This window comes from Bolinopsis microptera, chromosome 2, assembly GCF_026151205.1.
Source record: "Bolinopsis microptera isolate Bmic1 chromosome 2, MBARI_Bmic_1.0, whole genome shotgun sequence".
NCBI classification, from domain to species: Eukaryota; Metazoa; Ctenophora; class Tentaculata; order Lobata; family Bolinopsidae; genus Bolinopsis; species Bolinopsis microptera.
In genome coordinates, this window is record NC_087073.1 from 11,222,932 (window position 1) to 11,243,848 (window position 20,917).

Consider the following 20,917-nt stretch of genomic DNA (forward strand, 5'->3'; position numbering starts at 1 on the left):
CCTGTAGAACTAGAAGTTACAAACTAAATTTTGTACCTGTTCAGGAGATGAACGAAGCTCTGACAGTGATAGAGAGTTTGAAGTGTCAGCTGGAGTTACAGAGAGAAGAGGTGAAGACTCTGAAGATCAAACACTCCAGTAAAACTCAAGTCTTCGCTCAACAGTCCGAGGTTAGTCCAATAATCATTATAGTCATTATACTTATATTCATTATTAGTCGTTATTAGTCATTATAGTCCTTATTAGTCATTATTAGTCATTATTAGTCATTATTAGTCATTATAGTCATTATAGTCATTATTAGTCATTATTAGTCATTATAGTCATTATTAGTCATTATTAGTCATTATAGTCATTATAGCAGGAACCCGTATAACCCTAAAATGGTGTCAAGACTCAAGAGACTAAAATAATTATTTCCTATTTAATTCACGTTTTTGACACCACTTGGGGTACCAAATGCAAATTTTGGGCTCTAAAACTCCTATTTCTTGGCCAATTTTTTATTTTTTCATGCTGATTTGGAGGCCATTAAAGCATTTGACCCAGTCAAAAAGGTTTCAGTTGTATATCTTTTACGGTTTTTGCGGAAATTTGCGTTAAAATTGATGCCGTGGTGTCAGTAAAATGGCACGGATAAATATATATCGTCTCGCTTTATATATAGTAAGATTATAGTCATTATAGTCATTATAGTCATTATAGTCATTATAGTCATTATAGTCATTATAGTCATTATAGTCATTATAGTCATTATAGTCATTATAGTCATTATAGTCATTATTAGTCATTATTAGTCATTATAGTCATTATAGTCATTATAGTCATTATTAGTCATTATTAGTCATTATTAGTCATTATTAGTCATTATAGTCATTATTAGTCAATGTTTTTTAAGTAGCTTTGTGTTTTATAAGCTATTCCGTTTTACTGCAACCATTGTGTTTGAAGTAGTTGTGATTATTAGGACAGACTTTTTTTTACTGAAAAGCTACTCTTGGAGGCAAAGAGGACCAGGAGTCAGGACTCTTCGAACCGCAATACATATATGTACTCCTTCATCAACTATATTGTTCTTCATGCAAAGCGGTTGATCCATCATAATCTTCATTGTTCTTGCCAATACCATCGGTTAACAGGGATGTAGGAATGATTTTCTGCGGGCCAAATATCACGTTTTCTATAAGTATATGGAAACAGCCTTCCGAATCGGTGGTACGGACTTCAGAAAACCGAAAAAATATTTTCGGCTCATAATGATCAGGGTTGCATGTAAAGATGTAACATGAACAAAAGTAGTCTCTAGAAAAACTTTGACAGAAAAACGTCGACAGAAAAACTTTCCCCAGAAATTTTTAGAAACCTAAATAAAAAAGTTGGCCCCTTGCCCAGATTTTATGGGGGGATGCCCCCCCCCCCCCCCCCGCTTGCTACACCCCTGTATGAATATCTGTATGAATATCTTGATTTGGTATAAATACTCGGTATAATAGAGAGAACTGCTGAACATTTTGTTGTAACTTTGTATGAAAAGCATTAATATAAGCCCTTTTATAGGCCCTTTTATAGGCCTATTTTATAGGCCTATTTTATATAGGCCTTCGAGTTGTGTAACCTTCAGGCTTCAATAGTCGCACAAGAAATCTGAGTTTGTCCGAGAATCACGATAGTTGCTTTTTACTCCTCAGACAGATTGAAGCCTACTTCTTAAGATGGTCTTGCACGTGCAGAGCATCTTTGCGGTTAAAAATTAGTATACAGATTAAAATTGGATATATTCGCCGACAGTCGATTTTTTAAGTGGATTTGATTACTGCATTAAGATAAAAACTACCTTAAATTATAGTTCACTCCGTTTCTGTTACACTAATCTGTTAATTTGACGTTTCTTCTGTCATTGCAAATCATTGGATGTGGACATGTTAATTTGGAGTGCTCGCCACTACTTCCTTTTGAAGACAAAATCCATAACTTTAAAGGTTTAAATAGGAATAGCTAATCGTAATTCGTCATTTATTAAGCTTTCATCTCTAGAATCTACGTCAGATATTAACAAGTTAATAGAATATATGTCAGATACTAACAGAATCTGTGTCATATATTAATAGAATCTATGTCAGATACCAACAGAATCTATGTCATATGTTAATGAGTTTTACTCTGATGTTCAACCTTTTGTACCCTTAAACTCATTAGGTAAGGCGAATATGGGTGATGATAATGCAGGCCACAGGGGAACAGTTATCTGATCATAATACCAAACATGGTTCATCTTAGTTAAGTTAGTTAGTTAGTTCATCTTAGTTTATTAACTTTATCAGACGATGTGTCCGTTTCACAGAGCCTATAAAGTTCGCTGTTTTCCACAATGAATTTTGAGAATTTGTCGGAGGTGCACATTCTATGGGTAATATACAGCTGTTTCACTATGGGATCAGCCTAACTGTTACTGTTGTAGAGCATTACAGATGCTACTACTTTATCTTACAACTTGATTTTAGTGTGTAGGAGTATTATGAGGCCTTGCAGCCAGCATTTCTTAAATTTATTAAATGCACGTGCAGCATGTCCAAGATTCAAAGATTGTAACGTTGTTGAATGAGAGCAATGATCTCCGTGATTCATTGGTTATTGGTTCTCCATGTATCAAGTTTTTCTACCAGTTAATTCTTTAGTATCAGCCAGACGAACATGAACAAACTTAGTTTTCAATTCATTCACAAACAAGTTCCACTCAGAAAAGATTTGCTTGATGGCAGGCAGCATGCTCTCGAGCTCTTTCATATCATCGCTCTTGTAGTCTACAATGTAGAGACTATATGATATGCGGACGATGTAGAGTCTGCACTCTGCATTGTCCTCAAATTGTTGGTTTAAAATTAACAGTTTGTATTGTCATTATTAGAAATTACGAAAAGATATGGCACCTCTCCTTTAACCGTAAATAACTTTCAAACGTCCGATTTTGTCGATTACTGCATATTTTAAGTTCAGTAAATTGACTCCATTTTACATTTAATCCCCTCTATAAATAATTAAATAACCTTATCTTTTGTAAATTTGCAATAAGTTCAGTTTGCTGCTGCCGCGTAGTTTACCTTTGCGTGTGTACTTGTACATTACTATACAAGTACACTATGGCGGATGACCCAACTTTGACCCGATCCCAGGAGTTGATTAAGGAGTTCAACTATGATTAACAGGAAGATGTGGAAGGCTGTGTTGCACGCTGGTCCATTCAGTTAGAAAAAGACCTGCATATTGACTACCGTGAAATTAACTACGAAAGTCGTGAAAAGATCAAGACTAAGGATAAACCAGAGTTGAAAAATACGTGAGATAATTTTTTAAATACGCCGTATTTTGCGTATTTTTGCTTAGAAATAGAATACGTCAAAAATACGTTAAAATACGTTTTTCTTGAAATTTCATTCAAAGACTAAAGTTATGTCATTCGTTTGCATTTTTTTCAGACACATTTCTATTTAACTTCAACGCTTTAATGCTTTGGTATAGACTATAGCACGTGCCCAGTACTCTGAAGTCATATGCGAGGTGAAAAACGACAGAGCTACGCGAGTTTTGATAACATCGTAAATTTATATAAAGCAATAGTACTTATTACTTTATTGGAGCTATCAATGGTACAATAACACTTTTTACGTATTTTATTCAACGAAAATAAAATACGCCGTATTTAACGTATTTTTGATATTTTATAAAATTCGTAAAATACGTATTTTTCAACTCTGGGATAAACTGACTCTGTCTGGCTGGATTGTGGATGCAGAGTAGTCAGATGTATCTCTTGAAGGAGATCATCGAGTGCTTCAAGACGGAAGCACTAGCAGACAAAGAAAAGGTGATCAGACTGCAGGGCCAGCTGCTGATGCAGAAGGACGAACAACTACAGTTGCTTAAGACGTCTGTTGAGGAGACAGTACAAACAACGGTGGAGTCTGGGATTCAGAACTATAGTGCAGCTGTTCAACAGAACAGTGCAAGTGGTACGGTCTGTAACAGTAAAATCCTGAAGAAGGTGATGAAGAGTGTGGCTGCAGAGGAGGACAGGAGCAAGAACCTGATCGTGTTTGGGCTGAAAGAAGAGGAGGAAGAACAGCTTCCAGCGCTAGTTACCGCAGTTTTGGAGGAGATCGGGGAGAAACCTCACTTCGAAGCGACTAGAGTCGGTTGGAAGAGGCCAGGTAGTACGGCTATCCGACCAGTCAAGATCACCGTCCCAAGCTCAACAGCGGTTCATCAGATTCTGATGAAAACAGAGAGACTGAGGGAGACGCACAAAGATGTATGGATATGTCCAGACAGATCCAGCGAAGAACGAGCAACAAGGAAGCATCTGGTCACTGACCTGAAGAAAAAGAGGGCTGAACAGACTCATCTCGACCACTACATCCGGTACGGGAAGGTATGTAGCCGTGATAAGAAGTCATCATGAGTTATTCATGTCTCTTGGACACTGATCAGTATATGAAGGAGTGATGATTATTTTAAGAATTTTCAGACGTTATCTGTATTTAAAAGACAACTATATATATTGAATATTTTATTATTTGATTGTTTCACACTTTTCATATTTCATAATTTTATTACTAGGTGGAGGTGATGTTATTGAGACTTTGGGCGGCCATAAAACTCCTGTTTTGAAAGTTGTCCTCTGTACTTGTTTCACTGACCCACGCTTTATAGCATTTATACATTTCGGCCCATTTTATATGTTTGTTCGATTTGCTGTACATTTGTATATTTGCTATTTTGTAAAAGTTTCAAATCAAATCAATTCAAATCAACGGTCTGCTAGCTAATCTTTTTTTTTTGGAAAACGAAATTAGATATATACAGAATAGTATTACAGGTTATATATTATGAAAATCATCATTGCAAAAATAAAACCCAGTCCATGGGACTGAAAAAATTAGTTGACTTTCGATTCGAAAGAGTTAAATTCTAAATCATCCATGTTAGATAATTCGTAAGTTTTGTTTGAGGTATTTCTTGATCCTCTAATACACAATAAAATTAATTTCCTAATTAAAAATGATAATTTACACCGATAATAATTTATAATATCGTTGTAATTCTGCTTCTTCTTATAAGCAAGTTTGTTGCAAAGCAGTTTCTCAAATGTCCTGGCTTGAGGTCCCATGCCACCCGTTACTGAATATATTAATGGAGCGAATGACCCGTGCTCTACATTAAGTATTCTCTCGTTGTAGCATCGTGTTTTCTGTCTCTCGGCGTTCTCCATTGTCTTCTTTGTCGAATGTTGAAGGTAGGAATTAGAATTAGGATTAATTACCTTAACATCGAAAAAAGCCACTTGGCCCGGCCTATAGAAACCTCGAGCTCTAATATCGGGTCTTGCCTGGTCACCCGTTAGTGTTGAGGACCTCTTGAACTGCTCTCCTTCTAGTTCTTGAAGCTGAGGTTCAACTTCCACGTCCGAGCAAACAGTGTTCAGCAGGCCAGCTAAAAAATCCCTAATTTCATTGTGTCTGATAAATATAATGATGTAGCCACCAAGATGGCAATTTAGCGAATGGTTCACATCAAACGTTTTTCCGCATGGACATTGTGATGGCAAACGATCCAGATCTAAGTTGTACCGCAATCTGATAGAATCCCTGAATTACGTTAGCTAATCTTTACGTTTATCCGCCAGCGCGGCTCCTTCATAAAACTAATTCCTGCGATCTGTAGGACGCCCATGCTCTATTTACTCCCAGTGGCTGCATATAAGAGCCGACTTCAACTGACACTGTCAGAAGTTTCAGTACTGATCAAATTATTTTTTTATAGACGTATAACGTCTACGGTCTATATATAATGTCCCTCACCGGTCACAAGGTTTTTGTAGATGGGAGTACAGTGGCGTAACGTTGCCTGCATGTTTGGCGCCCCCGCCGAAAAAGCGCCCCCCTGTTGGCGCCCCCTCCCCTTTTGGTGCGCCTCCCTAAAATTGAACAAAGTAGGTGATTTTAGAGGATACGCCGGTAAAATCTCTAAAAAAGTGTGTATCTAGAGCAAAACGCGCAGTTTTGCTAGTACTTTAGTTAAGTTTTCGAAATTGTCCCACATTCAAAAGACGATTTGGCGCCCCCCCCCCCTAAGACGCCCCCCCCCCCCCCCCGCACAGCGGGGTCAGCGGGGCCCTTCGTTACGCCACTGTGGGAGTAACCATCAACCATGGCAAAGTTCACCCGACTGTCAAATCGCTCAAGATACCACTACATACAGGCTAATAATATAACTAAAATACTAAATAATTTAAGTTCTCTTGCGCAAATCTTAAAATGCAGAGTTAATCTACTTTGAGGAGTTTAACTCGTTTTCTCGAACAGTGTACAAAAAGTTTGAATTGGCTACACTAAACATGCTGAAAAATATTTTCTCTGTTCGAGTTACATTTTTAACAAATTAATTTTTGTAACTTGTATTGGTGTGTAAAAAGTATTTAATGCTTTCAGTAGAACTGCATAACTTTTAATCTGACTCTCGATATACCACCATGATGACGGTCGGTAAAACCAGTTGAAATATAATGTCAAACATTAAAGATGTCCGAACCAATACCATATATGTCTTTTAACCCTTGAAAAATGTCCCTTATATAACGACTTCCCTGACCAGAACCACAATTCAAGATTATTATTATTTGCCGCGGTACTGCTGCTCCTATTTTTTATCTCCATATGCATAACCAGTTGACTACTTCCAAAGGAGGCTGAAAACAAAACAGTATTTCGCAATTAATGAGTCAATCAAATATTTGATTGCATCAAACCGCAGCAATTAATCACTTTTAAAATATACGCCGTAGTTGGTGGGTTAGCCGATTAAATCCTTCAAATTACTAGATCTTCTGAGGAAGGGATTACAGCATGCTGCTGCACTACACCATGTATTACATCAGTTATTAGTGCTCCTAGTCCCGTTAATGCATTCGCACTGCATTATGGCAAATCTTTATATTAATAATATTTTCGATCTGTTTTATCTCCGTAATTTAACGTATGATAAGAGAAACTACAATGAAGTTTTGATATTCAGTTATTTGTTTTAGGGAAAGATTAGACTTGGGCGTTGTTTTTAAAAACTATCCCTTGTTTAGAACTTTTATTAAATAATAATCGCAGCAGCATCACCATGGGAACGGCTGTGTGTCTCTCAACGAGTGATATGTTCGGAGCAATGCTTTTTGTCTTTGGAACCTTCATCAGTTTCTTCTCACTGACATTCTTCATTTCGAGACCTAAAATTGGGACAAACGAGTTCCTGTTTGTGTCTCAGGACACAATGAACGTTGTGATATGTCTCTATCTGGTAGGCTCGATCCCCAGTATCAGGGACACTTACCTCTACCACCTGGCGTATCAGTTCCATGATCCTATCTTGTATCTCTCCCTCTTTATTGCGTGTCTGATGTCAATATCTCGGATGATCCTCCTCATCTTCCCGTCCGCTCAGCCCCTCCTACGGATCAGATACCTCCTCGTTGGTATCTTCCTCTTTATTCTCATCCTCGCTCTGCCCTTCATGGTGCAGCCAGAATACTTCCTATCAGGACGAGTGACCAACCCTTTGTGGGCCACTTATCACAGTCTGATGGCTCTGCTGGTGGTGATTGTGGCTCTGGTTTGCAGCGGCATGATAGCTGGGACTCTGAAGTTTGGTACTAACCATGAAGTGGAACCTGCAGAGAAGATGACAACTGTAACGGTGCTGATACTCGCGTTTACCAAAGTCCTGTTCGTAGCTCCCTACTCTTTACTGTTCCTCGTCTCCTCTATAGTTGACTATCACCGGTCTAACCTCAGATTAGCCGGACAGGACAACTACAACGTGCCCGGCACTGACAATGCGCTCGTTAAATTCCTCGACATTTGGGTGAACTATGCCATGCCTATCAACTCGGTGATAAATGTGATAGTGTGTTTTGTGCGGATTAGAGAGCTGAGAATGTATGCGGTTAGGGTGATAAAGTTTCTGTATAAGCTGACCCACTGTGACTGTGAAATACAGAAGAAGGAGGTGGAGTCACTTGAGGCCACCCGGGCAACTGCTATCATAACACCACCTCCGTCTCCAAGTGCTCCTCAAGCTGTTACTCACGATACCACTACAGTCTGAAAAACAACCAGACTCTTACTAAAATGTGGAAAATAGTTTCATTACATTTTAGATTTGTTAGAATATGTTTTCAGAAAATTTAGGTTTCGATAAACAAAATTTCAAATAGGCTTTTATGTGAGTATGTAGACCACGTGGTCTGCGAGAATTTGTAATTGTATCTTATTAAACCAGCTGCATGTATCATGTTTTCATCGAAACATTTGTTCTCACTGTTCCAAATCATTTCCATCTTATACTAATACCCAGGACATAAATTATATTCATCAACATATAAAAATCATTTCCCTTTTAAGAATCTTATCTCTCTCTCTCTCTCTCTCTCTCTCTCTCTCTCTCTCTCTCTCTCTCTCTCTCTCTCTCTCTCTCTCTCTCTCTCTCTCTCTCTCTCTCTCTCTCTCTCTCTCTCTCTCTCTCTCTCTCTCTCTCTCTCTCTCTCTCTCTCTCTCTCTCTCTCTCTCTCTCTCTCTCTCTCTCTCTCTCTCTCTCTCTCTCTCTCTCTCTCTCTCTCTCTCGTCTGCAGCTCTTATTTCATTCTCTTACCTCAATCTTTATCTCATACGTTTCTATCTAAACTGCTCTTCAATTCTAAGTGTTTTCTTTTTCTAGACCTTATCTTTCCCGTATCACTATTATAACTCTTCCTCTAATTGCCACTAACATCTCTTTTTATCCGATCTCACTCCTCCTGCAGCTTGTTGCCTAAATCCTCTCTTTCTCAAAGATATCCCTTCTTAAAACTCACTATAATTGTCCTAACCTAAACCTTAAGCCCAATCTCTCTCGTGTGCTCTAACTCTTACCTCTCAGGACGTATACAAGCTAAAAGAGGAGTTATCAGTGCTCGAAGAGAGAGATAACAAACACGCTGATGTGCTCAAGGAAGCTGTTCTCAGGGCCGGTAAACTACTCCGCAAGGCACATGCTAGGGACAATCAACCCGTACATCTTAAAAGGTTCGTACTTTGTCTATTCTTCATTAGAATGATTTTGAACAATTTGAATGCTGTAATTCTTAATTCAATACTGTTTATTTTTAATATTCAATCTGTTTGAGGAGTTCTCAAACCATCTGTCAATAGTCGATCAGTGCCCTGATGTAAGCTCTAGAAAGTGGCCTATTGTTTCGATCTTGCACATCAAAACATAGAACCTTTGTGGATGTTTTGGGTCAAAAAGGAAATATTCAATCATGAGAAACGAGGATAGCCTATGTGAATGTCCATTTAGCCTATTCATAATCCAGAACTGTTTAAACCTCAGAACTCTCAAAATGGCATGCATCAGGTGGCTTTGTTTACTTCAAATCTCAGCGAATGTTTTCAAATATGACAGGGTTTCTGGAATATGATCAATGCCATAGCAATCATTAAATGGTTATATTGCGTTTAAATGCTCCAATGTTGCATTATTTAAGAATTACTTTGTTGTTACGTCTAACCTGCATCTTGCCATGCCGATTACTATTAATGTCCATCTCAGCTCTCAGTCCAATTCTACTGAAGTGCGGTTAGTTTAAGTTAGTCTGTCAATCGTTTGTTTAATCCAAAACTTTTAAAGTGCATCATTTTTGTAGACCGGCCTCTGAAGTCTGAAGCCTTATATTACCGTAAAAGGTGTCTAGGTTAATGGTAATTGTACCTGGTACCTCTTATTCTTAACTCCTGCCACACTACTACTATACTGTTCAGGGTTACCAGCTTACCAGGATTACCAGGATTACCAGGGTTACCACAGTTACCACAGTTACCACAGTTACCACAGTTACCACAGTTACCACAGTTACCACAGTTACCACACTCATCACACTTACCACACTTACCACAGTTACCACACTCACCACACTCACCACACTTACCATACTACTGCTCAGGGTTACCAGCTGTCCTGACCTAGACGTTCCCTTCCCTTCTGGTCCTAAGATAGAGCCCACCCAGAAGAGGAAGGTGAAGCAATGTTGGGGTAATAACCCTCCCTCCTGCCCCTCCTCTCCCACCAAACCAACCCCTCCTCCAACTAACGTGTGTCAGGTGTACACGGACTACGGGGACATAACTCTCTGTACCAGGGTGAGTTGGTGGCAATCTGCCAAGTTAGATATTTGATTACCTGTCTAAGTATCTGCCGATAACTATTGCCGATAACTATTGGTAGGCGATTAGGCAGGTCGAGTTCCATGCTGCCGACTATCGCTTTCAAGCCACTTAGCTAACTCAGGTCACTTAAAAGTTGACAACCGATAGCGCCTGTCTCCAAACCAAACCGTAAATTACGGCGTTGATTACCGTTGCATTACTATTACAGCTTTAACGCATTGGCACTTGAACCAGGCCAGTAGTTTTAACATTAGGTGACAAGCCTGACAAACCCGAAATGTATTAAATTTTGTTAAATCATACGGTTGAAGGTTGAACTCCGGTAGGTAAATTCTGCTGAAATACAACCATGCTTGTTGTAGAACTGGACAATAACATAACAAGCCCTAAACCCGGACCCACAAAATGGTAACCTAAACCACATTGCAGGAGCGAGAGAAGGTCCTGATAATGAAGGACCACGAGAAGGTGGCAGTAAAGTCTCTACGGGCCCCTCGTGATGAGAGCTACCTCCACCACACGCGCCCCTTCAGCCCCACTTGCACGTGCGAGCCTTGTCGACGTCTTACCGGAGGGACGGACACCAGCCGGCCTCAATCTGCCCGCAGTCTTACCCTCAGCTCTGATAAAAACACGGTATGTTTACCAAGGTACATACCACAGTACATAACACGGTATGTTTACCAAGGTACATACCACAGTACATAACACGGTATGTTTACCAAGGTACATACCAAGATACCGCAGTACATAACACGGTATGTTTACCAAGGTACATACCACAGTACATAACACGGTATGTTTACCAAGGTACATACCACACTACATAACACAGTATGTTTACCAAGGCGTGGAAATTAGCGAGGATTTTCTGGAATTTGCCTCTTTTCCGCCTAAAGGAAGATTGGAAATTAAAATGCAGGATAGGGTATCGGGATAGCAGACTTTAAAGTCGGTATGTGCCGATATCAAATTGAGGTGTTGAGGGCCGATAGTCAGAAAGTTCGATCCTTGTCAATATTACACGTGTTGGAATTTCTCTAATTACGATATTACAAACTTACAAATAGTTTTGAAGCCAAATATGATAATATTCAGAGTCCATATAAACGTGGAAAGGATTTCCAAATATCTCTATCTCCCTGCCTAACAACTTAACAAGGTCATAGTGAACATTACATAATGTATAAGATGACGTCTTTACAGGATTTTAGCTTCACGCTGAGCTGATTAACTCTAGTTGGGATGAGTTTAAACTAGTTAGACTAACAGTGTTATATATATTAACAGGACACTAAGATGACGTATTCACAGGACGGTAACACGACTCTTGTCCGACAGCGACTCTTGTCCGACAGAACTATTTCATTGTGTTTGAAGTGATATCTCAAATGTATTTACTTACAGGACACAGAAGACAGCTCCTTGCAGATCAAGGTAGGAGACAGGGTCCGATGTAGATCAGCTCGTCCGGGATACAATGAGTCCCGAGTGGTGGAGGGTATTGTTGAGTTTATTGGAAAGAGACGGGGTTATGGAAAGGGCCTCTTCGTCGGGGTCAACCTGGGAGTACCTCGTGAGTGTGACCTTATGTACTGTTATAAACTTTGTATTTATAGAAATCTTTTAAAGAGAGTGGATAAACTTTACTTTTAGAAAGTCTATGTAATGAATTGTGATTAACATTTCATATACAATGAAACCTCTATACCGGGCATCTTGGGGGAAACGAAAACTAAAAGTGTGCGGTTTGACTTTACCAAACTATACTGATTGGAGCACATATAACATTAACAATTGGTAACCAATAGTAACCACTAGTAACCACTAGTAACCACTAGTAACCACTAGTGACCCCTAGTAACCACTAGTAACCACTAGTAACCACTAGTAACCACTAGTAACCACTAGTAACCCTAGTTTTATTTTCAGTGGGTGACAACAATGGATGTATAGACGGTGAGAGGTTGTTCAGATGTGCACCTAAACACGGAGTTATTGTTCCTGTACACAATGTCCTCGCTTATTTCTCTCTCAAGGTAAAACCACAAATGTGACATGTCTGCAGTTCTACAGACGTCTTTTGCAGTTTTTTTGATGATTTAACAGTGTTTAGGGTAAGAATCAGACTTTCAACTTAGCCAAATGCCTGCTTAAATACTGGTTTAAAACATTTCAAATTTGATAACCCTTTAAAGTCTTCCTGACGGCGGAGTCTGGACCGTCATATATGGGTTGTCTGAAGCCGCAAACAGTCGTAAGACCTTTCAAAACCTTCTCGTGACTCACACCACTCATAATTTCTCAGGATTGGGCGACTCTTGTCCGAATCCAAAATTAGGTTTTTCGGACAAAAGTTGCTGTCGGATCTTACTATATACAGTATACGAATTTTTTGAAACTTTCTAGAAACTATAAGACAAATAATCTGTGCACGTTTGAACAAATGTCTGTGTGCCAAATTTGAGATATCACTTTAAACACAAGAAAATATGTCCAAATGGGTGGTTTGCAGTGGTACCAAGGCATATATCTCACACATCCACAACTCCTCAGAGTCAGTCGTTTGTGCCGCTGATCCTATCCGGGGTACAGGGAAGTAAGAAGAGAGGAACAGTGCGGTCCAAAAGACGCCCAAAATCAGCAAACAACACTCTAACCGCACACAACAACAACAAGAACCTGACTTTTAGCACTATTAGTGTGGATGAGCGCTTTGTCAGATCTCCTTATCTCCAGGTACCAGTAACAGATTAAAGTAACAGGTACCAGCCACCAGGTTACCATAGTAACAGGTTACCTAGTAACAGATCTTACTTTAGCTAGTTTATAGTTATTTTAGATATGCATATTGTTAAGTTTTTATATATTATCTTTATTTATTTTTAACTTTTTTTAATTTGTGGTGAGATATTATTGGAATACGGATTTTGGAGGCAAAGTTCGGGGTAGTATTTCTCTCTGTGGACGTTGATTAAATTTTAGTAAAATTTAAAGTAAAACTGTTTTTCTGCGATAAGGTAGAGTGAGTGAGAGAGAAAATGTCTGGGCGGAATTGCTAACAGTTTACGTTGAATTGTCAACAATTTAGGTTAAAATTGTCCTCTGTGGATATCAGTATTATAGGCTACAATTATCGACAATTTTGGCTTTGATTACCAAAAGTTTTAGTTAAATTTGTCAATAATTTGAGCAAATTCAAAAATAAGGAGTCACTGTGGCTAAGGGGTTGAGAAATGAGAAGGAGTCACTATGGCCAAGGGGTTGAGAAGTTTATACCTAAACCCACTTAGAAAACTAATTAACTTTGAATTTGGCCGAATATTCAGTAATATGAAGGTGGTATATGTAACTCATGAACAGCTTAAGTTTAACTTTTGTACGCATGCCAGATCTATGTGACTGATTTGGTCCATGTAGAGCCATGTAACAAAAACATCTAATAAGTAATATGTACTCAGTACTTCATAGGAATTAGGCGTCAACTCACCTACAAGTTTGTCGTCGTCACTTTAATTTCCAATCACGTGCCCTAGCGGCCTGACAGGTACGTTAATTAGTTTCATAGGTGGTTGGGCTCTTTAAAAACCTTTGCTGGTATTATAACAGTCAGTTATTAAAGTTAATATATTTTCAGAGCCTGATCGCAGTTGACCCCTACTCGCCAGACTTCAAAGCAGGCTACATCTCCAAACCACGGATATCCCGTCCCATCCCCCGCCAGAAGGCCAAGACTGTCAAGGTCTACTACAACTAGTCCTACTGAACCATGGACTTTTCAACAGGATTATCTATTTGCTTTAAAATGGAGCTTGAGAAAAATTTAATTAGAAAGCGCTGACGTGCGAGGAAGCCTGTTTGTTTGACTCAAGGCTTTAACCTAAACTTTTAACCGATGAGCTTGGAAACCCTTCAACTGAACGGCAACGCAATTAATAATAGCTTATCCGAACCTTTGAACGTCGGACGGTTAAAAGCGGATTCCATCTGTTTTATTTTCACATGTTTACTGAAAAAAACTAGATATTGCTCACACGGCGGAGATATGAGAATATGGAGACTGTTGAAAGCTGTGTGCTGTTAAAACTGTGTTCACGACAGTTCGTCAAGGTATTTTCTACCTGTAGTGTCTCCAGTTCTGGCGTGTTATCCCTCGATCCACCATTCTTTTTTCTTTACAGTTAGATTTTCTGTGGAGCGGGCTAGTATGACGTCTTCTGCGTTTTCCCTGTTGTGAATATATTCATTTCCCGGAAACATACTTAGCATAACTTTAACCTGACACTTTTGACTGAGTTGTAGAGATTCTGTTAGAAACGCACGTGGCTTGTCAGCACTCAGCGGAGCGAGCTTCCGCATCGCGCAGCTATATAATAAATAGCAGCGCGATATAGTATTAGTAGCATTACCCAACCATGTCAGATAGACTTTGTTCGACAGTTGTACGTGTGCAGTCCTGATGTTTTGTTTTTCCGACTTTGATTTGATTTGAAACTTTTCCAAGTACATGGAGATACGCAGTAGTGATACACGTTTTAAACAGAATTATTAACTTTTTGTATCAGTATATTAGACTATTAGAGGTAGACAATATGTATTTTTGTATGCTATATCGCATGTTCTCGTCGCTGTTTTGTGTTTGTGTTTATTGTAAATAAAAATCAGATATTTATTTTGAATACGTTTGAATACGCTTGTATCTATTGTATCTATTGTTGAATTCTGAGAGCCACGAAATTTACCATGTCTTCCGCTAGTAGTTCAGATAAATCCTCTAAAATGGTTCTCAGTTTATCGTGGTCTACGCCCCACTCAGTGTGCCCTCACCGATCAGGTTCGTGTTCACAAGTTCGATCATAACTAATAGATTTAATTAATATAAGATCACCCACAGTGAAATTAATCAGACCTCGTCTTCAGCTTGTGCCATCAAATAGCAAACAATCTAAAACTGGATTTGGGCTATTGCTCAGTGAACTTGTACTGCTTCCATAACTCAGTTAAATTGGTAATATTAATACTTAACACAAGATGGGAAATTTGTCCATTGGCCATATTTAGATAGTTTTGGACAACTTCAGTGCTAAATGTGTGACTAAATTCATTCTGGACGATTGCGTGGAATTTTGGAATACGCCCAAAAGCAATAAAATAATAAATCAATAAAAGGATAAATACCATTTGTACCTGGTCGCCTAATTTGTCAATTTCGGTTGAGTAGTTTTCCATTTTCTTGAGAATTTTATAACAGTACGGGACTAGCTAAAGATGGTGATTAAAATGACCAGTCCTGGGGCGAGGAAATTTATGGTGTTGTCTGCAAGATGGCAATGCAGCGAAATTGAAAGTTGGTATTTCTTGCACAACATTTGTAAAGATGTTCTTATTAAATTTGTTAATCTGTACCCAGCCATACCATATCGTCAAATAAATGTTTACAGCGTTAAATTGTCGAGCAGGACTACAAATATTGATTATAAGATTTAGCTCCTGCTGAAGTGCTGAAGTGCTGAAGTGCTTTCAATTTCTAAAAATTGAACATTGTTCTAAAATTTTTAATACATTTAACAAGCCTCTTTAATTAGTGGCTTCTAATTTTGGCAGATCTGGAGCGCTTCCCGGCTATAAATATTCGAAAATGTTTGATCAGCTGAAGATTTTGACAAATTCAATAAACAGTTTACTGGTTTCGTTGTATTGTCATTACGCTAATCGATCCTTGACCAAAAACTAAAACTTCAAGTTCATTTATTTTTATTCGCATGACATTTTAATATCCGACTATCCTGTCGTGTCTCAACATTTAATATAATGAGCAGTCCCCCTTAGCTTCTATTTTTATAGGCTCTAACATTTCAGATTCAAATCAATCAAAGTCAAAAGATGGATCAAAGAAAACTGGGTTATCCGGATTTAATGCAAATAATCGGGAAAACAGCAATGAAAGTACGTTTTTAAACGGCCCACCCTCTAATTAGTATAAAAGCATGTCATCTGCAGCATTAATAGACACAGAATAAATTTCGTCAGCATTTCTATTGATATAAAGCATAACCTTTAAATCGAACTCTTAATTTCGATCTTTCTTTCTGTAATTTACACATAAAAATCACATCATTAACTCGCTAATAAATCTGAAAGGTTGATCTTTCTGTGAATATGAGACTACAGCATCAGTTCTCACGGAATACTCGTGATCTATTCTATCGATGAAGAGTTGGGCTTACCGACAATCCTGATCACTATTTATCATTTAAGCATTTCGCTATAGCTTAACAGCCTTCCTCTGAGGTTCAGGCCCCAAACTTTACCTTCTGTTCTTTCGTCTCTTCATTGCTCGGCTAAGTTGACATTGACAATTTATACATTTAATGTCATAAGAAAGCAAATTATTCTACTCCTCTCCAGCATTCTAGCTTTATAACCGTATGAACTTGATTTTATGGAAACTAATTATTCGTATAATCGAATCTCTATGTTGAAAAATGAAATTCAGGAAAGTAAATTAAAACAACCACCTTACCTATAATATGCAATGCCAATATGCATAAGCATTTAATAACGGCTAAATTCTTCAGGAGTGACAGTTCGATCTAGTGGTTACACGTTTGACCCCAGGGATTATGGAGAAAGAAGGTCAAATCACTTCACCATGTTCAGAGCTGCCGTGTTCGACGAATCTTCATCCCAAATTGGTAAGTAACAGTGTAATTATGTAATTATAGTGTAATTACATGTGCATGTTTTTACCTAATAAAGGTTTTTATTTTTAGTCCCACGCTCATTTCTATTCTAAAAATGCTGTCAGAGGGAAACTAGTAAATATGTTAGATTACGCTGAACCGTTGTTGACAATATCAACGCTCGCGGCTGGTCTTAATAACAGCTATACCAATACTTGTAGTCAGTTTTGTTGGATTCTGAGAAAAGTTCTAAAGGCCCCGCTGCAACTCAGACAGAATGACCTTATTTAGAAATTTGACATTCTGTGAATCGGCTCCGAGCTGTTAACATTTGATGATATAAAGAGTTTTCCAGGCTAGACAAATGTTTTATGGCAGACTGAACATTTTAAACTCGTTTTTTGCTTCCCCACTGAAAATAAAGACCTTGTTGTCACGTTTCGGGTTGAAAATTATGAAATTGCTCTGGTGAAATAACTTGTGACGAAAGACAAAAAGTCAAAATGCGTCAACACTTTTATGATTTAAGAGCTTCCCACAGAGATATAATAATTTGAGTCAAGCCACCAGACCTGGCTACCTTAAACTGTGCTTTACTTTCAGACCTTTACCTTTGACCTGAACATGAGACTAAAATAAGAACATAGCCTTGTTTTGCGGGTGATCTAACACTGTTAAACTGTTTCGCACTTCCAGTTATTATGTGACATAATATACAAACTATACATATTTCATATCCACACATTATGTGACGTCACAATATTTGCAGGTTCCAACAGCGGGAACAAGTGGCAACCAGTCTCCGACCTGGAGTGGTGTCGGTTATTCGACAGGAATTGGCACAACAAGAGAATCACTATGTCGCACAGTGAGTCCTACATGATCGAGAGTAACGAGGGTAAACCTAAGATACAGAGAAAGGGACAAGGAAAGAAAGGAAGGGGCAGGCCCATGACTCGCCCTATCAAACAGGCCCCCACCAGGGATGCCGCTAGCAACGCCGACGACCGATGAATAATCAGGACAATTCAGAACTACCTCGTACTCGTGAGGTACCAATGAAACCAAACCAGGCTCTATGAGCTGATAAACTGAAATTCAACAGACGAACTTATCACTTCATCCAGGAATTGAGCTCGGAAACTGCTCTGAACTTTAAAGTCTAGAACTTTTTTAGTTAGACGTTTGCAATTGAGGACATTTTTTATCAGAGCGAGAAACTGCCAGGGTTCAAACATTTGGCGCATGAGGTTGCTTAGAGTTAGGTAACACACACGTGGGCTGCACGTTTTTGGGAGATTTGAGTAGAAATATAACCGGCTGTCGGTTGACAGTCGGCTATTAGCTGGTTAATAGCTGGTTAACAGCCAGCAGGTTGGCATTGTCCCTAATATTCCTATTTTTACGTTAATAGGGATAATATTATCCTGAATGTCAGAAATCCATAAAAGACAAAGTAACTGAGAGGGATATTAAGTGTTAAACAGTTCCGTCTCTTCTAAGAGTTCAGATGTGCACTATTCTCAATCAAAATATCTGTAGGTCTCTCTTGTGTTTCAGGTAAATTCTTTGCATATCTAAGTCTTTGGAAATTCAGAAATTATGAGTGCAGTTTTCAGAAATGAAAGAATTTGTATTGTGGTAAAATTTGAAGTTGCTTATGGTTAGTTCCAATCAAATAAAGCGAAAGAAGGATGTAGTTCTCTGTTATCTTAACCGCCAACTTCAAATTGTTCCACAATAGTTGCCGATCATACTCAAAATATGCTCCCTAGCAGTAGAAATTTGAATTACATGGCGATTTTCGTATATCTGTATGATAAAACGATTCAAGAATTTATATATTTTAGTATCCATTTTGTCATCGTTTATGTAAACGTTTTGAATACATGGTTAAAACTCAAAAGGCAAAAGGCCTGATTGTTAACTTATGCGAAGAAAATTGTCAGAAAAATCATTAATGCTAAATGCTAATTCTATAATTCTGTTAACATTATTGCTGATTATAATGCAGTTATGCATAGTATATTGCTAATTTGTGACAATTAACCTGTCATCGTTATTGTCGAAAACCCAGATTTGCATGGTATTTGAATCTTAATGTAAATTGTAGATAACGTTATAATTTAGAAGTTAATCACACCATCCCAATATTTTGTTTTCATTAGCAATTCAAATTAAAAAGTTGTGATCATGCTTCAAAGCTTCATTTTAGTATCCCTTTTTCACGCTTTCAAATAGCCGGCAGAATTGACAACTCCAGATTCTCCCTTATGCTTTCTCTTTCTCTTTCTCTTTCTCTTTCTCTTTCTCTTTCTCTTTCTCTTTCTCTTTCTCTTTCTCTTTCTCTTTCTCTTTCTCTTTCTCTTTCTCTTTCTCTTTCTCTTTCTCTTTCTCTTTCTCTTTCTCTTTCTCTTTCTCTTTCCTTGTCTTCTTTTCCTCTAGAATCAATAAAAGCTGGATAACTACCAACTTTCCTTTTGGGTATAAAGGGCAACGTTCTCAGACATGATATGATAGACTTCACAAATCTTCGAAAACTTGGAATAGTCAAACTGTAAATGAAAAAGTTTGACATAATATTCAGATGGGTAAGATACTCGGAGATTCTCTCAAACTGAATAAAAATCGGGTTCTCATCCTCAAAATGTGCCACATTTATCATGATCTTGTAGACAGTGTACGGTAGAGAAGAAACACAGTAAATAGATCCTGTTAAAACCACCGTTACCATTCCCTGCCACCGGACACTGCCTCCGATCCTCCGAGCCACCGTTCTGGATCTCGTCAAATATCGCAGTGTCAGCAGTGTTGTTGCTATTACCATTAGGGGAACACAACACAAAATATAGCTGACTACTCGGACAACATAATCCCATCCAGTTGGTACAGATCGAGAGTAATCTGTATCAAACTCGTAGCTAGTGTAGTCGAATATCAACGAATTTCTGTGGAGGATCAGGGATACGGTCGATATAAAAGTGAATGACAGCCAAACAATGCCACAAGTCACATGGGGCATGGGCTTAATTTTAGACCAACAGCGGGTTTGTATTGGATACTGCAGCATCGCGAGCTTGCTTGTTGTCATCAGACATACCAGTATGTTATTGATGGGAATAACAAATACCTCCACAAACTTATGGGCGTATGCTAGCCTATCCCCCAATATCCACCCATCTGTGATTATAGAAATAATGGTAGGTCCAACGTAGGTCACAGAAATTATCAAATCACAGGCAGCCATATGTTGGATAATTGCAACAATGACAACGTTGAGTTTAAATGCATGCTGTCTTGTTGAGGCCACTAATATGACAGTGTCCCCGAATATAGATGAAACTAGAACTATAATATAATAAGGTATCCAACCCAAAACGATTTCTCCACGCCATCTTTTATTCCATAAATTGTGACATCATTTGAGCCAATAACCATTTTCAGCAGGGCTTTTGAAAAAACATTTCAAAATTCTACAAAACGGTAAAATTTCTCACTAGAATTGCTCGATAGACTTAGTAGCCCAACTAGCGACATCAAATCAGGCATTTAAATAATTGCACAGGAAATCGTAGAGCGGATATCAATCAGGATATCGTAAACCCAGTAAGAATTCTACAAAATTAAATGGTTCAAAGCTTTTGCCAGCAACTGTATACAAGAAATGCCAGCTATAGTTCAATGACCACACGAGTAGTTAATATAGTTACCATAGTTACCATAGTTACCATGGTAACTGCATAGTTACGGAGGAGTGAATTCCTTATTAACAGGTTAAAACCATAATTACAACTGAGAGCAGTACAGACCGTGTTGTTAACAGGATGATACACCAGGTTTCAGTCAATGATGCTGCTGTTAAAGGATAGGTTAGAGTCCAGATGGCAGAGCAATTATAAAATATAAGAAAGACTTGATGACACAGGTAGGTAGGTGATGGTTATACTATATTCTCTGTCGTTGCTTGTGAACCACGGTGTCGAGTGACTT

At 38.4% G+C, this 20,917-nt stretch overlaps 2 protein-coding genes across 3 annotated transcripts in view; both read left to right on the plus strand.

Moving 5' to 3' along the window:
• The window catches only part of LOC134826205 (uncharacterized), a 32,814-nt gene extending 17,881 nt beyond the window's left edge, over window positions 1-14,933 (plus strand). For both annotated transcript variants that reach the window (XM_063838491.1, XM_063838492.1), the window contains exons 16-23: window positions 45-170; window positions 8,959-9,104; window positions 10,022-10,217; window positions 10,674-10,880; window positions 11,652-11,820; window positions 12,177-12,283; window positions 12,801-12,983; window positions 13,882-14,933. In XM_063838491.1, the coding sequence (XP_063694561.1) occupies window positions 45-170; window positions 8,959-9,104; window positions 10,022-10,217; window positions 10,674-10,880; window positions 11,652-11,820; window positions 12,177-12,283; window positions 12,801-12,983; window positions 13,882-14,001 (1,254 nt within the window). In that variant the 3' untranslated portion in view covers window positions 14,002-14,933. The remainder of the gene's footprint in view (window positions 1-44; window positions 171-8,958; window positions 9,105-10,021; window positions 10,218-10,673; window positions 10,881-11,651; window positions 11,821-12,176; window positions 12,284-12,800; window positions 12,984-13,881) is intronic.
• LOC134826208 (uncharacterized) overlaps window positions 1-19,078 on the plus strand; it is a 76,569-nt gene extending 57,491 nt beyond the window's left edge. Inside the window, exons 2-5 of the mRNA XM_063838495.1 lie at window positions 15,000-15,078; window positions 16,104-16,190; window positions 16,823-16,939; window positions 17,697-19,078. Coding sequence (XP_063694565.1) covers window positions 15,024-15,078; window positions 16,104-16,190; window positions 16,823-16,939; window positions 17,697-17,941 — 504 coding nt within the window. The 5' untranslated portion in view covers window positions 15,000-15,023 and the 3' untranslated portion in view covers window positions 17,942-19,078. The remainder of the gene's footprint in view (window positions 1-14,999; window positions 15,079-16,103; window positions 16,191-16,822; window positions 16,940-17,696) is intronic.
• The last annotated feature ends 1,839 nt before the right edge of the window (window positions 19,079-20,917 follow it).